Below are 17,029 nucleotides of genomic sequence, written 5' to 3'. Positions count from 1 at the left end.
TTGGCTGTGCCTACTATCCCAACACTTCCGCTATTGCCCCTCATAAGTTGTCTCCACGCTCCAATCGTTGCCTCATCCTTAGCTACTCTCCTTACCACAAGGGGTATCGTTGTCTTGACCTCACCTCTCATCGCATCATCATCTCTCGTCATGTCATTTTTGACGAAGATGTGTTTCCCCTTGCTGGCTCCTCCCCACCCACCAATCTTGACTCCCTCTTTGAGTCTGATCAGAGTACCCATTCCTCCCAAGCACCTCACCTCGCACCGTTGCCCGCACCTCACGCGGCTTCACCGCCCTCGCGCTCGGCCTCGTCGACCCCGCACGTGCCACACATGGCTTCGACGCCCCCGCTCACATGTCTGCTGCGCTACACTCGGCCTCGTCGACCCCGCCTGCACCACACGCGGCCATGTCGACCCCATCTGTGCCACGCGCGGCCCCATCAACCCTGCTTGTACCACGCGCGACCCCGATGACTCTGGCCTCGTTGACGAGTGGGACCCGCTTCGCTGACCCCGCCCTCGTCTACCACCACTGCGGGAGCGCTCCTCCCTCGGTGCCCATGGACCCAGGCCCCTCGACAAGCGCGGTCCGATTCACCGACCCCGCCGTCGTTTATCATCGCCTCGAGCCCGCCACGCATGCAACCCCTGGGCCATCAGTGTACCATTTGACCGCCATTCACCGAGACCCAGGCACATCCACTCGATGGTGACTCGTCGCGCTACCGGTGTTCTTCGGCCAGCCGACGGGCTGATCCTGGCCACTAATACGACCACTACTCCATCGGACGCCTCCACAATCCCCCCTCTGTTCGCACCGCCCTCTCCAACCCTCAATGGCGTCGGGCCATGAAGGAGGAGTACGTGGCCCTGCTGGCCAACCACACCTGGGACCTAGTGCCTCGTCCACCTGGCACTAATGTGGTCACCGGCAAGTGGCTCTTTCGCCACAAGCTAACTTTGGACGGCTCCCTCGACCGCTACAAGGGCCACTGGGTTGTTCGGGGCTTCACCCAGCACCCCCGAGTGGACTATTATGAGACCTTCAGCCCCGTCGTCAAGTTCGCCACCGTCTGTGCCATCCTCTCCCTCGCCCTCTCCCGAAACTGGGCAATCCATCAGCTCGACGTCAAGAATGCCTTCCTCCATGGCACTCTGATGGAGACTATCTACTGTAGCCAGCCCATTGGCTTCATCAATGCCGCTCATCTGGACCTTGTCTGTCGACTGAACCGCTCCCTCTACGGCCTCAAGCAGGCATCGCGGGCCTGGTACAGCCGCTTCGCCACTTACTTGGCCTCCATCAGCTTTGTCGAGGCCAAGTCGGATACGTCACTCTTCATCTACCGATGGGGCGAGGAAACCGTCTACCTCCTCCTCTATGTCGATGACATTGTGCTCACAGCATCCACCGCCGATCTCCTACAACGCATGATCATCGCCCTCCAACGGGAGATTGCGATGAAGGACCTGGGGCCTCTCCATCACTTCCTCGGCATCACCGCCGAATGCCGACCCCAGGGTCTCTTCATGTACCAGCGCCAGTACGCCATCAACATTCTGGAGCGTGCTGGCATGTCCGACTATAAGGCCGACTCCATGCCTGTCGACACTCAGACGAAGCTCTTTGAGGACGATGGGCCCCCGACCGCGGACGTGACGTCTTACCATAGCCTGATAGGCGCACTGCAGCACCACCTTCTCCCGGTCCGACATCGCCTACTGCGTCCAACAGGTGTGTCTCCATATGCACACTCCGCGAGAGCCCCATCTCACCGCTCTCAAGCGGATCCTGTGCTACCTTTGGAGCTCCCTCGACTACGACCTCCTGCTCCGACCATCCTCGACGTCAGAACTTGTGGTCTAAACCGACGCTGACTGGGCTGGCTGTCCTGACACGCGTAGGTCCACCTTCGGCTATACCGTATTCCTGGGCGCCAACCTCGTCTCTTGGGCCGCCAAGCGGTAGCCCATCGTCTCCCACTCCTGCGCAGAGGCCAAGTACCGCATTGTGGCCAACAACATGGCAGAGGCCTCCTAGATGCGCCAGCTCCTCCACGAGCTCCACAGCCCCCTTCAGCGCGCCACCCTCATCTAATGCGACAACGTCAGCGTCGTCTACCTCTCCATCAATCCCGTGCAACATCAGCACACGAAGCATGTGGAGATCGACTTGCACTTTGTTCGGGAGCGTGTCGCTGCAGGCGATATTCGGGTTCTCAGCGTCCCCACAACGCTGCAGTTCGTCGACATCTTCACCAAGGGGCTGCCGTCGAGTGTATTCCTAGACTTTTGATCCAGTCTCAATATCTATACAGGATAGAGTTGCGACTATGAGGGTGTTAGAGTACTCGTTAGGGTTTTGGTTATCTCCTGTGTATTTACCCTCTCACCCCTACTTTAATGGGCCTGGCCCAACTACCGAGTCTATTAATACAACACCCAACCCTACTCATGTGTTAGGGTTTCCCGCACATCCTCAATTCTCTTATATCTCTATATTATCTCCTATCTCTATGTTGACCAAATAAGGTCTAAGACAGTGCCGCAATGACTGAAATAAAAGATGGCCTCGGCGCACATACATACATATGTCTCATATACATACACGTTGCACGCATCGATCCTACACACGCACATGCTTTGCACCGGTACAATTTCCACAAACCAAAATCTGGTACACACACACTCTCTCTCTCTGCCACTCTCGTTTTCAAGGACTTCTAATATTTATTTTAACTTTAACTTATATTTGTATGGTTTTCACATACATTTGTATGGTAGTGTTTTCCATGACGATTCAGAAAAAATATAATGGTCTGATGCTGAAGATAATTCCATGCAAACTTATATTCTGGTCTGATGGATCGTCCAATCTGATTAACACAAAATAATGTGTGTTTCTTCTCGATCCGGGCCATTATATATAGACTTGGACCCTTCCATTTTACATTCAGGGTTGATAGAGGAAGCAACATGTGTCATTCATCTTTTGGACTTTTGGTGGGGAGAAGTAGTAAATAGTAATATACCCTTCCAACAACAACTAAAGGTCCGTAAATAGTAGGATATGGAGGGATCAGAGAGCAGCACAAGAGAGTTTAAATACAACCTGCAACATCATTGCACAAAACAGTGTTGTGGGGTAGTTCAGTGGAAACAAAGGACATCCACTCTCTGTTTATTATAAGAGAATTAATTTGCAAATACCAAAAAATAACTTATTTTCGGCAGCATAAGCCTTATTTTCGACGGTTTTTTGCCAATTTAATTAAAGAGCGGTAGTAAACTCCAACGGACAGTTGACATATACGACCAAGATCCACCCTCCGTCCATACTGGCGGTTTCCTAGCAGCACGGTTTGGTTGACACAGCAAGAAAAACCCCAGTGTTGACGCCTTTTTGGAGCGCCAAACACTCAACAAGAACCGTGGCGGTGCCTTCTGCACAGGGGCGGACGGTCCGCGCGCAGGGGCCGGACGGTCCGCGGCCTGGTGCGAGGCGCGGTGGTGCTCTCTGCGCAAGGGCGGACTGTCCACGGCCTGGGGCCGGACGGTCCGCGGCCTGGTGCGCGGCTAGGGCTCCTGCCTGACGGCCGGACGGTCCGCGCCCTGGGGCCGAACGGTCCGCGCGTACGCAGGGACGGCGGAAGATCGCCGACGGCGCCTGGATCTCGCTCCCGGGAGGGACCCCGTCGGGGAGTAGAGATCCTAGGTGGTGTCTAGGCTCGGGTAGACCGACCTAGACTCCTCTAATCGACGTAGAGTCGAGGAGAGGCGGAGAATTTGGGGATTGAGAGGCTAAACCTAAACTAGACTAGAACTACTCCTAGGATAAAATGCGAATAAAAGTTGTATTGATTCGATTGTTGATGATTACAAATCGGCCGTATACCTCTCTATTTATAGAGGAGGGGGGCTGGACCCTTTACAAACTAATTTCCGAGCTTATCCCATGATTTTAGCTAACAACCGTAGCACAAAACTCGGAACCCTAATCTGTTCTGCGCACGCGCGGACCGTCCGGCCCACAGGCGCGGACCGTCCGGACCGCGGACCGTCCGGCCTCAGGGCCGGACCGTCCGCGCTCAATTTTGGTTCGAACATATGCCCCCCTGCCTTTTGGTGGAGCTGAGCGAACCAAAAGCAACTAACTCGATGTTATCACATCGGTTTTCTTAGGCATCTTGCCACTTACTAGGATGGTACGCAGTGGCCTTGGTCTCGATGGTTGACTCAACGGACGTGATCCCTTTGGATTTGATCGAACTGTCAGTCCCAACATCGCCGAGCGTCATACTGGTCCTGACCAATTCGTCACCTTGCCTTCCTAATTCTCTAAGTGTTCTGGCGTAGCTCCGTAGTCGACCAGGTCTTCTCCTTGCAGGTCGTCTTCCTCCATGGGCGTCGGTACGTCATCGGAGGTGTCTTGGTGTAGTGCGGATGGTTCGGCCTCAGGGGTCGGATGGTCCGCGTCCTGTGCAGATGATCCGGCCTTTATAGCCGGACAGTCTACCATACCTGCAGAGAGATGCACAGTTGTTGTTTTATTTACTATCTTTGTGGCCGTTTGACTTTTCTCAACGGCCTTTGGTCTCCATCTCTTTTGCGGTGGCGGATACTGCGGATGCGTGTCATTGAATATTCTTTCTGCCTCTTTTTCCTGATTCTCCTTTGCTCTGAGGCGCTGTAATTTTCGCTTTTGCGATCGTGTCAATCCCGATGGACACCATCGGGGCATGGAGTATTTTGGATCGGCTATTTTATTGACAGTCGTACTTTCTTTTTTGTTTGTGTTGGCCGATTCACCAAAAATCATCGGCCCTTCGTTATTTTGTTGTACGATGACATCTGTCGCTCCTATTTTAATGACCTCTCCCTTTTTCGTACTGTTGGAGGTTATAGCTGTATGTCCCCCTGCCGGATTAGTCAGCCTTTGGGGCTGAGTTGTTCGGCAATCTTGTTGGGCCTGTGCTCGTGGACCAGATTGAGGGGCTCTCAATCGGTCTTGTACTGGAGGTGTCAACCTATTGAATACAGATGTTTGGGGTGCCCCCCAAGCGGGGTACTGTGGCATCCCAAATGGATATGTTGGCATGCCCCACATTTGATTTGGGACATATGGTGGAGGTATGTATGTGTATGGATATGGCATAGGTGGATATGGTGGTGGAGGTGTCCATGCAGGTACGTTAGGTCTTAATTGAACATTATGACCTTCCGTCCTTTCCGATTGGTGTGGTGGTCCAATCGGCCTAACCTGCCGTCGCACCTGGGTGGGTAAGCGAGGTCCCTTTGGTGGCCGGTCACTGGAGCCAGCCTTCTTTTTCACATATTTAGACAATAATTGATCAAAGGTCGGGCTAGATTTTACCAACCGACCAATTGCCTTGAATGTGTTAGTTTTCCACGTACCTATTTCTGGTCGTCGTGGTTTGAAGGTACGTGGTTGCCGCGGCTCTTTGACGTTGCCGGACCGTCCGTCGGAACGCTTCGGACCGTCCGGTGATGTTACGGACCGTCCGCGCCTAGACACCGGACCGTCCGCGATGCGTAGTATGGGTTCTCGCGCATATCCCCTTGTCTGTGCTTGCTCCCCAGCGCTGGAGTTTGTGATGGTTACCTTCAGTGTCTCCCCTCCATCAGGAGTCTTCTCGGCCATCACTTTCCTGCAAGAAATTTTGTTGTTTCCATCGGCCTCCCGTGCGTTGCCGATGATGACTTCTTTGTCTTTGCCCTTATCGGCTGTGTTGGGCCGAATTAGGACCTTTTTGCCATTAAAGTCGATCACATTCATTGGGAAGGGCTCCGTGTCCTCCTGAAATTTCAATCGTCCCTCATTAATGGCCGATTGAATTTGTCGTCGGAACACATTACAATCATTAGTGGCATGTGAAAATGAGTTGTGCCACTTGCAGTATGCGCGACGCTTTAGTTCGTCGGCAGGTGGAACGATATAATCAATTTTAATGTTACCATTTTTTAGTAATTCATCGAATATCTTATCACATTTGCCGACATTAAATGTAAACTTAACCTCCTCTTGTCGTTCCTTTTGAACTGACTGCAAGGAGTAGCAAGCCGAAGATTTGGCCTGCTCAGGCCAAACTATTTCGGCAGTGTAAACTTTCTTTGGTTCATCGTCCGAACTACTTTGATTGTGTTCTACTATAGGGACATTATGATGAACCGTTCTGACTAGTTCTTTGCTTCAGCTTTCACAAGCCGAAGCTCTCTGATGTAATTGTGCTAGAGTAAAGAACTGGATGCCTTCTAATCTCTCTTTTAAATAATAGCGCAATCCATCAAAGGCTATTCCCGCCAGTTGTTTATCTGTTAGATGAATTTGAAAGCATCGGTTTCTCGTATCCTGGAATCTCCGGATATAATCACTAACCGATTCATCCTTTTCTTGTCGTAGGGTCACTAAGTCTACTAAATCTAGCTCATAATCACCAGAGAAGAAGTGTTCATGAAATTTTTGCTCTAAGTCTCCCCATGACAAAATGGAATTAGGAGGGAGCGTGGCATACCATGTGAATGCAGTCCCTGTTAAGGATAATGAAAATAAACGCACACGGAATGCTTCGGTGTCAGCCAATTCTCCTAATTGTGCTAGGAACTGGCCTATGTGCTCACGCGTGCTCTTTCCTTGGTCACTCGAAAACTTTGCAAACTCGGGTATCCTAGTTCCCTGTGGGTATGGGTGGTGATCAAATCGGCTGTCATAAGGCTTCCGATATGATTGCCCCCCAGGGATCATGCTTACTCCGAGCTTATCTCGGAACGCCCCGGCTATTTCTTCCCTCACTATACCAATGGCAGCCGGTGCAAGACCACCGGCTCTCTGGTCAAACATAGGTGGGGTTGGTTGCATGTTAGTATGTTGTCGTTCCCCCCATTGGTTTGAGCTACGTGGTGCATTTCCATTTGCGCTATATGGCTCATATGTTTGATCGTCTCTTTCCGGCCTTCTAGGTGGGGCCGGGAAGCTTTCCTGGGCTCTGGATCCTGAATTAATGGGCTGGTGCATTGCATAATGTGATGGGAAGTGTTGTTGGGACGGGCGAGGATTCAGGTAATAATCCCCCTCAAAAGACTCATGCGCGGACTGTCCGGATACGTACCCGGACCGTCCGTGATTATATGTGGACCGTCCGTCGTTGTATGCGGACCGTCCGACTGGATAGTTTAAATTCGGTGCCCTATGTGGTGGCTCGGGTGCGTATCTAGGTAACTCATTAAAAATGGGCCCGACTGTGGCTGACCCGGACGGTCCGCGCTCGCGAGCGGACGGTCCGGACATGTGTAGATCGACTGGTTTACTGCCGATTTGCGTTTGCTCAGGGTACGTGTCCATCGGCATCCCATAAGGGGGTTGTGACTGGTCGTGACAACCTTTAGCCGATGTATTACGTGTATTATCTCATAATTCAACCTCGTGTGAAGGAAAATTTGCTATACTAGATTTATCAAATGCACGTACTAGTCTCCTACAATCGTTTTGCATAACCCCTATGATATTTTGCATCTGTTCTCGCTGTTCGTCTATGTAAGCTTTAAGAGATTGGAGTTCGTTGGTGCTACTTACATTTGGGGTAATCGTAGTAGGTCGGAGCGAAGCCAGATCTGTCGCCCGTTGCCGAACGACTTTGTTGTTCCTGTCCACTTTGAAGTCAGCCAGGAACTTCGCCTTTGCTTCTTGGATCAGCTGCTCCTGGCGCTCCTCGAACAGAAGTTGTTCTTCAGCCGGCAAGGCTTCCCATGTCGGTGTGATGATATTGCTGGTGGAAACCTCAGAGCTATCTTTTGAACCGGCCATTGAGGGCCGATTTGATAGGTCTATATGTGTTGTCCCCAGCGGAGTCGCCAAAAAGTATGTTGACGCCTTTTTGGAGCGCCAAACACTCAACAAGAACCGTGGCGGTGCCTTCTGCACAGGGGCGGACGGTCCGCGCGCAGGGGCCGGACGGTCCGCGGCCTGGTGCGAGGCGCGGTGGTGCTCTCTGCGCAAGGGCGGACTGTCCACGGCCTGGGGCCGGACGGTCCGCGGCCTGGTGCGCGGCTAGGGCTCCTGCCTGACGGCCGGACGGTCCGCGCCCTGGGGCCGGACGGTCCGCGCGTACGCAGGGACGGCGGAAGATCGCCGACGGCGCCTGGATCTCGCTCCCGGGAGGGACCCCGTCGGGGAGTAGAGATCCTAGGTGGTGTCTAGGCTCGGGTAGACCGACCTAGACTCCTCTAATCGACGTAGAGTCGAGGAGAGGCGGAGAATTTGGGGATTGAGAGGCTAAACCTAAACTAGACTAGAACTACTCCTAGGATAAAATGCGAATAAAAGTTGTATTGATTCGATTGTTGATGATTACAAATCGGCCGTATACCTCTCTATTTATAGAGGAGGGGGGCTGGACCCTTTACAAACTAATTTCCGAGCTTATCCCATGATTTTAGCTAACAACCGTAGCACAAAACTCGGAACCCTAATCTGTTCTGCCCACAGGCGCGGACCGTCCGGACCGCGGACCGTCCGGCCTCAGGGCCGGACCGTCCGCGCTCAATTTTGGTTCGAACACCCAGCAACTCGTTGACCAGCCGAGGAAACACATGAGAAAGCAGGGACCCATCCGAGCTTACACCGAAACCCAGGGGGTTCAACGCATACCACGCCCCACGTCTCCTCCTTATAAATAGGTCCAGGAACCAGTAGAACCAAGAAAAGAGAGAGGCCGGTACTTCGTGTAATGATCCCTATCGGCTCATGAATTTCCAAATCTCTAGCTGGTATCTAGGTATATAGATTAAGGTCTAGTAGGCAGCGGATAGATGGAATAGAATAGATTCCAGGAGAATTGGGTTCCGCGGGTCATCAGACTCTTCTTGCAGACATATCATCGATCTCTCTCCCCAATCTAGACTAGAGCCTGGCTCCATCCAGTCCAATTGCATCAGAGCCAGTAGTGGACTGATGCAAAGCAAAGGGAGAGATTCTTTGGGTCGTCGGTGGCATGCAACTGGGTGAAGCTTAGCTCTCTCTGGCTCTGGCTCTGATGAGGGAGAAGCTGAATCGCTCTTGGATTTCTCTTCTTGAGGTGAGCTTGCTAACCTATAGATACATATATCTGTTTGTTTTTGTTTATGGTATATGCATAGGTTGTGACCTGGATCCGTAGTTGTGTGCGTAGGTTCCTGTTCAGCTAACAAGGAGATTGTTCCAGTGGAGAAGGGAGAAGATGGCGCTTCCTGCGTCACCGTCGCCCGTCGCCATGGTTTGGGCAAGGCAGGGACGCCTCCAGCAGCGCTACGATGGTTGCTACCGCCTTGTATCAGGGTACTAAACTACTTTGCGCACATGGACACCTGGTTCATTAAGCATGCATGCATGCTCTACTATATGCATTTCATTAGCAATTTGACAGATGTAGTGCAATAAATACTCACAGAGTTACATAAAATCACAACTGACGACGATGAACAATAATAACATTATGATGCATATAGCAATTAGCAAGGGCTTGTGTTCCTATTAATCATGTTTCTAGCTAATAATTAATCGTGTATGTTCTTGATTCCTATATATGCCAGATGCATTCCTTACACGCTCAAAGAGGATGCTGTGGAGGAGGGTGCTGGAAAGCAAAGCTGCCAGCAGGACGTGGTAGGGAGGCTGCAAGTGCTCATGATCTCGACGCCCAAGCGGAGCGATCTCATCTTCCCAAAGGTGATCGTCGCACGCGCGCAGCAAGATCGATCAGATCGATGGCCATACCATACTCGCCCTTTAATCAATCATGTGTAAAGAATACGAATAATATACAGTACTGTATATATACGACAATATATTAATTGCTCAATAATGTATAGGAATGTGTTGCTGCAGGGTGGATGGGAGGACGACGAGAGCATCGACGAAGCTGCCAGCAGGGAGGCCTTCGAGGAAGCAGGCGTCAAGGGCATTATCAGCGTGGGTGCCTTCACCTAACTACTCCATCTTGACGTGGCAATGTTTATCATGATTATAATTATGATTATGATTATTATTATTATTACTATTATTATTATTATTATTATTACTACTACTACTACATACCTCCTAGTATATAAGGTGTAATTATTTTTTATTTTAATGTCTTAATATAAAGCATGCTTTCTCTAGACATACATATAGCGATATAGTAGTGTAGAGAAAATTAAATATATTTTTTATTCTTTGAACTAGATGTTGTTACCTCTTATATACTGGATGGACTGATGGAGTGAGCATATTATTACGACACCATATCTTATGAGCAAGGAGCCCTGCTGCTCCCATGAGCAAAATCAATCCAGACCACACCCTCCATATCCAACGGTGCTGCGTCAGGGGGGTTTTTGTAAAATGTACAGAGTTACAAAGAACATTTTACAAAACCCCCTGACACAGCACCGTTGGATGTGGAGGGTGTGGTCTGGATTGATTTTGCTCATGGGAGCACCAACGCTCCTTGCGCACAAGATACGTTCTCTATTATTACAAGCAGCGGCTGGCCGGTGGTGGTGGATTGGAGTATAATATGTATTTTATCTATGCTTGCATCACACATGATAGGGAGTCCGTTGGCTCTAGTGCCGTGGCATGTTTGGGTTTTTATTTGCTGTTGCCTTTTTAGAGTATGAGATTTTTTTATAAGAAAAAATTCATTGCATCAAGATAATCATAAGTCACAACTTTTTTTAATAGAGCATGAGATAATGAGACAGTAGGGTAGGATGTTTCCTAGTCATTTTCATGCGCATCATTTTGGTATGTGATGGACGCGATAGAACGGTCAGTTTTAAGTGGCTAGCACCTAAAAAAGAACCTCTCAAGTGCTCTTCTAGCTCATAGCTCACGGTGCATTAATAGATTGGATGTTTCTCGTTCGATTCTTTGGCAACAAGCAGCATTGTTCTTAATTTTGAGTATTTTATCTACTGACCAAATCGCGGGATGGCTAACAACCAAGGTTTTAAATAGCGGCCGACATATCACGATATAGCCTTTTTATCAGCAAAAAGTTATGCTACTTAGCCCGATATATCATGATATATATCAATATTTATATTTTTGAGAAGCCTAGGGATAACTCCCTTATCCCGCTATTTAAAACACTGCTAACAGCTGAATATGACTGCTTTTCATTCAGGCGACACCGCTGGGTGAATGGATCTTCAAGAGCAAGAGCAAGCAAAATAGTTGCGGTCTGCAAGGGGCATGCAAGGGCTTCATGTTCGGACTACAGGTCACGGAGCTGTTGGAAACCTGGCCCGAGCAGGTCACCCATGGCAGGAGATGGGTGAGCGGGCATGTCATTCCGCAACAGCAGCAGCTCGCCGTTTCGCAGGTTTTGATCTCATAGCAGTCGTTCTCTTCTTGCACATGTTCATTAGGTACCCGTGGAGGAGGCGTATGGTCTCTGCCGGTACGACTGGATGCGGGAAGCTCTGGACAGACTCAAGGACCAGCTGCTGCTGTTGGAGAGCAGCGAGTTCAGACCTCTGCTGTCGTCGGAGCCGGTGGGCTCGCCGAGCCTCTACATGGTGGTGCCGCCGGCTGCCGCTGGAGGAGCGACGACACTATGCAGATGTTGATCGCATGCCAATGGTAGTGGCCAACGGCTTTGCTCGTCGTCTCAACTCTCAATTTCCATATCTCACATGCGGAAGGAGTTGCAGTGTCAGAACCTTCCGGAATCACCTGGACAGATTCTAGTATATTTAACTAATAAATGTTTCATGTCGTTGGAAAGTAATTGGAAGAAACAAGCTAACAAATTTAAAGTTCTATTCGTGGAATTTTTTGTCCTTATGATTGAAAAGCAATTTTGAAAAATGTACCGTGTTCGTGTTATCTTGAGAACACAACTGAATGGTGCAGAAAACAAAATCGAATGCTCTTGATGCACAGGGCAGTGCAAAATAGCAACGGTGCCAGCAGAAAGGTGTGCCTAGTGGATGGTGTTCTTCAACTCAGCCATGTTTGTGATGACAATGAATTGAATGGCCCAGGCTATGGAAATATGGAATCATAGTTCCATTACTATTTTGTTATAATTAGAACATTTGTAAGGGATCTTTGTGCATATAGCCAATATAAAGTGGATTTGTGTGTGCTAGAGGAAAGGCAACACAACAGATTTTCTCCCAATTACAACATGGTATCAAAGCTAGGTTTTGGGCTCGCCATCGTCATCCGTAGCTGCCACCGCCTCGTCGGCTTCTTCCTCCCTCCACATGTCGGCTCCTGCACGAGGAGCTCAAGAGATGTGCACTGTAGTTCCCTTGTGTCACGGCACGCTGCTGCTACTACTCGGCTCGGTCCGCTGCTGCGTTGCTTGGGAAGCCTGTCGCTCGGCTCAACTCTGCTCCTACGCACTACAGCTTCCCCCGCTCTGTTGTTGCGCCCCTGCCCTCGTAGCTGCTCTGCTTGTGCGCCACTGCTCAGCTCCTGCTACTGCTCCCCTTCGGTGCTGCCCCATGGCCACGGTTCCTGCTCTTGCTATGACTCTGGCTACTGCTTCGATTCTAGCTCCTGTTGTGGCTTCTGTTGTGTTACCAGCTCCTGTTGTCAGGTGCGTGAGCATGAACAGGCAGTGCTGCTGGTTCAGGTATGGGAATAGGTGCAGGCTCTGTTGGCCCCGTGTGAGTGTGGGAGAAGAGAGAGAGGGTAGTGAGGAAGAGTGTTGGAGTTGTAGATTCTTGGCACAGAGGTATTGTGACAGAGTTGATGAGTGTTGGAGCAGGAGGGAAGGGAAGAGGAAAGAGAGTATCGATGATGAGTTTGGAGGAGTTTGAAGCAAAGAGGTTGGAGGAATAAGCTGTAAAGAGGGCAACAATTGAGCAGCATGGCGGTGGCAATAGTGGAGAGGATCCACTGATACAAAGAGCGAGATGAGAAATGAGATGAGGTGCATGATTCAGGAACTCATGGGGCTAGGTGTGATTGGCTCCAAGATGATGTGAAGCTAGAAGGGAGCAAGAATTATTTGAGTTGGTCTAGGAGAGTGCAAGTGCTCTAAGGTGGTAAAGGAGTGGAGCATTATTTGGAAGAGACATGTGCTGAGTTGGTTCATAAGCTCGGCATAGAGTGGAGAATCTGGATGCAACAAACTATGTGATAGTGGCATGGTTATTAGCATCCATGTCTCCCACTATTAGCAAGAGGGTGGAATGTGATGATGATGATGGAAATTCATAGTAAGGCAAATGCAGTGAAACAGACGGGGAGACCGGTGGAGCAATATGCTAGTGAGCTTTAGTACTTGTGAGGAGAACTAGATCACTACGCTTCTCTCCAAATGGTCTATCCACAAGATGCATAGGCTAGTCATAAGTGGGTAGAGGACAAAAGAGTGACCCGCTTCCTAAAGAATTTGGATCCTGTGTCACCAGGAGAGTCTTCCTACCATGGATGAGGCTGTGTCAATCATGATTGATGAAGAGAGCAGACTTCGAGTGATGGGTAGTGGTAATCTTGTGAAGTTGACCTATGTCGTAACTGAGGATAGGGAGTGATATAATTGTGGAAAAAGGGGGCACTTGATTTACAATTATCCCAATCCTAGAGGAATTGACGATCGAGGTGGATCTCATGGAGGTCGAGGAGGTACTCGAGGTAGCTATTGAGGTCATGGTGGCTATGTTGGAGGTAGAGGTCATTGTGGTCCTTGAGCCAATATGGTGGTCACTGAAGAAACTCCTATCACTCTGACGGGAGAAGAAGCTAAATAGTGGGAAGATTGGCAAAAGGGCAAGGATTCAGAGTGTTCAACCACCACTTCATTTGCTTATGTGGCTGCTACATCCACCCAGCACTTCAGTCGCTCCGCCAACTATGCCCATTTGGGCATAGGTACTCAGACGCAAGCACTTGCATCTTCATGTAGGAATCATAGAGATTGGGTCATAGATTTAGGAGCATCCAAACATGTTACATGATTAGTTGACTCTTTCAAAACATACACATATTCTATCTATTCCGAAACTATCCAAATTGTTGATGGTACCTCTCAACTCGTTCAGGGTGTAGGGTCTGTAGAGTGTACTTCATCTATTAGTTTACCATCTATTTTGCATGCCCCATCATTCTCAGTCAACCTCCTTTCTATCAGCTTAATCATTGACCAGTTCAAGTGTCTTGTTATATTTGATGAGCGATCATGTGTTTTTCACGAGAAGAGAACTAGGAGGAGGATTGGGACTAGAGTCGGGCGTAAAGGGCTATGGTTCATCAATCAAGGAGAGCAATCATTCTCAGCAAAAGTAGAAGAAAATAAAAATGGAAATCATATTGCTACATTGTCAATTAGGACACGTACCTTTTGAGAGTTTGAGCAAGTTGTACCCTGAAATCTTCAAAGGAGAGGAGAAAGGAACACTTTCCTGTGATTCATGTGAGTTTTCCAAGCATATCAGATCTACTTATCCTAGTATTGGATTTTGTAGTAGTGAGCCCTTTATGTTAATACATTGTAATGTTTGGGGTCCTTGCTCAATTACATTTGTGAGCGCTTTTAAATGGTTTGTCACATTTATTGATTGCTACACTCACATGACATGTTGTATATGCTTAAGCACAAGAATGAGGTTCTTTGATGCTTCAAAGACTTTAACAAACTGGTCACAAATCAATTTAATGCCAAGGTTAATTATCTAAACTGATAATGGAACTGAGTATGTGAACAATGAGTTTGGCTCATACATTTTAGATCAAGTGGTCATTCATAAAACCACATGTCCAGGTACACCACCACAGAATGGTGAGGCTGAGAGAAAGAATCGACACCTATTGGAAGTGGAAACTTCCCTAATGTTTCAAATGAATGTGCCTAAGTATCTCTGGGGTGAGGTCGTGATGATATCTGTATATCTCATTAATCGTAGCCCATCTAGGGTACTTGGTATGAGATCACCGGCTGAGCTCCTATTGGGACAACGAGAGTTCAAAATTCCACCAAGGGTGTTCGGCTGTGTTTGCTTTGTGCATGATCATCGACCTTTAGTTGGTAAATTGGATCCACATACCATCAAGTGTGTATTTGTTGGTTATGCATCTACACAGAAAGGTACACGTGTTGGGACACTATTGGAAGAAGATTGTTTGTGTGTATGCATGTGACATTTCGTGAATTGAACCATACTACACAAACGGGTGTCATCTTGATCAATTTTTAGAAGAGTTCTCTTCAACCAATGAAAGTAGTAGAGGAGACGAAAGTGGCTCTGAAAAGGGGGAGAATGGTACACAAGGAGGGACAATTGTTGGAAGAATTCCATCTCTTGTAGATGAGGCTGTTATAAGGACTAATGATGACAATAATGAGAGGAATGATGTTCATAATGATAGTGAAGTGGTGGTTGTTGGGAAAGTCACATGTCCAATAAACTACACGAGTGGGAATCAGGATAAAGCAGGGAAGATAGTTGATATGGAGACCAATGAGAAACAAGTGATAGTGTATCAGTGGAGGTGGTATAAAAATTAGGGGAGCAAATCATGCAACCAGCCACAATCACCTATATCTCCAGTCCTAGACCTTCCCTCAGATCTCTCTCCATCAAGCTCCTTGCCTCTACCTGAAATGGGTAATACTGCACCTTCTCTTGAAAATCTTGATTTACCTCTTGCACAACGTAGGGAATATAGAGTCAATGCTAGAAGACCACCATCTCGTTTTGGCTTTGAGCATGTTAGCACGAAACATGATATAGCTAACTTCATGTCATACTGTCATGTGTCACCTACATATAGAACCTTCATTGCATCTACAGATAGTGCTTACTCTAAAGGACTGGAGATGTGCAAAACAAGATCCAAGGTGGAAGGAAGCTATGAAAGAATAATTGCATGCCCTTAAAAAGAACAAGATATGAGAGCTTGTTCACCTTCCAGAAGGAAAGAAGGCAGTGTGGTGGAAGTGAGTCTTCACAGTAAAGCAGACTCTTGAAGGAAAGGTTGACATGTACAAAGCAAGACTGGTGGCGAAGGGATATAATCAGACATATGGTATTGACTATGATGAGACCTTTGCACCTGTGGCAAAAATGGGCACGGTAAGGACCTTAATCTCATGTGCAGCCAATTTTGGTTGGCCACTTCATCAGCTGGATGTGAAGAATGCATTTCTTCATGATGACCTACAAGAAGAGGCCTATATGAAAATTCCACCTAGGTTTGCAAATGAACATACTATTGAGAAAGTGTGCAGACTTAAGAATTCACTCTATGACCTGAAGCAGTCACCACGTGCATGGTTCGATAGATTTAGGCGTGTTGTGTGTGATATGGGGTATTCTCAATGTAAGGATGATCATACAGTCTTCTTCAAGCACAAGGGTTTGTCTATCATTGTATTGGTTGTTTATGTTGATGATATTGTGATCAGTGGAGATTATGTGGAAGAGATCAAGTGTTTGAAGGAGAAGCTAGGGAAAGCATTTGAGATAAAAGACCTTGGATACCTTCGGTATTTCCTTGGGATCAAAATTGCTCGGTCATCAAAGGGAATTATTCTTTCCCAAAGGAAGTATGTCCTTGACCTGTTGATAGAAAATGGAATGCTTGGATGTCATCCATGTAGTTCTCCTATTGACAAAAATCACCAGACTCATGCTGAGTTAGGATATCCTATCGATAGAGAGTCATATCAAAGATTGTTTGGATGATTGATCTACTTGTGCCATACAAGACCTGATATATGTTGTGTAGTGAGTGTGGTGAGCTTGTATATGCATGATCCTAGGACATGACATATGTATGTTGTTTATCGCATTTTGAGATACTTGAAGGGAACTCCTAGGAAAGGATTGTGGTTTAGAAGAAACAAGAACATAGACTTGGAAGGGTATTGTGATCCCGATTGGGCAAGTAGTAGAGATGAACGAAGATCTACATCTAGATATTATGTGTTTGTGGGAGGTAATCTTGTCTCATGGTGAAGCAAGAAGCAGGCAGTGGTGGCTAAGTCAACCGCAGAAGTCGAATATGGGGCAATGGCATTAAGCCT

General features: G+C 48.2%; 1 protein-coding gene across 3 annotated transcripts; it reads left to right on the top strand.

Moving 5' to 3' along the window:
• Positions 1-8,710: 8,710 nt before the first annotated feature.
• LOC100193807 (nudix hydrolase 13) lies at positions 8,711-12,138 on the top strand. 3 transcript variants are annotated; one of them, XM_008678375.3, is made up of 6 exons: positions 8,711-9,097; positions 9,224-9,336; positions 9,591-9,726; positions 9,886-9,969; positions 11,171-11,320; positions 11,415-12,044. In XM_008678375.3, the coding sequence occupies exons 1-6, from the start codon at positions 9,056-9,058 to the stop codon at positions 11,613-11,615; spliced, it is 726 nt and encodes a 241-aa protein (XP_008676597.1). In that variant the 5' UTR covers positions 8,711-9,055; the 3' UTR covers positions 11,616-12,044. The 3 variants fall into 3 exon arrangements, with proteins under 3 accessions (XP_008676597.1, NP_001132362.1, NP_001151121.2); NM_001138890.1 differs by having other exon boundaries at positions 8,741-9,097; positions 9,191-9,336; positions 11,415-12,138; NM_001157649.2 differs by having other exon boundaries at positions 8,966-9,097; positions 9,179-9,336; positions 11,415-11,927.
• The last annotated feature ends 4,891 nt before the right edge of the window (positions 12,139-17,029 follow it).

This window comes from Zea mays, chromosome 4 (genome assembly GCF_902167145.1).
Source record: "Zea mays cultivar B73 chromosome 4, Zm-B73-REFERENCE-NAM-5.0, whole genome shotgun sequence".
Taxonomy (NCBI): Eukaryota; Viridiplantae; Streptophyta; class Magnoliopsida; order Poales; family Poaceae; genus Zea; species Zea mays.
The sequence above is the reverse complement of the archived record's forward strand: the minus strand, read 5'-3'. Positions and strand labels throughout refer to the sequence as shown.

Coding starts and splice junctions, on each gene's coding strand:
- LOC100193807 (NM_001138890.1), top strand. CDS start 9,056: ATGAGGGAGAAGCTGAATCGCTCTTGGATTTCTCTTCTTGAG. Junction 9,337..9,590: donor TGCTACCGCCTTGTATCAGG/GTACTAAACTAC, acceptor TATATATGCCAG/ATGCATTCCTTACACGCTCA. Junction 9,970..11,170: donor GCGTCAAGGGCATTATCAGC/GTGGGTGCCTTC, acceptor CTTTTCATTCAG/GCGACACCGCTGGGTGAATG.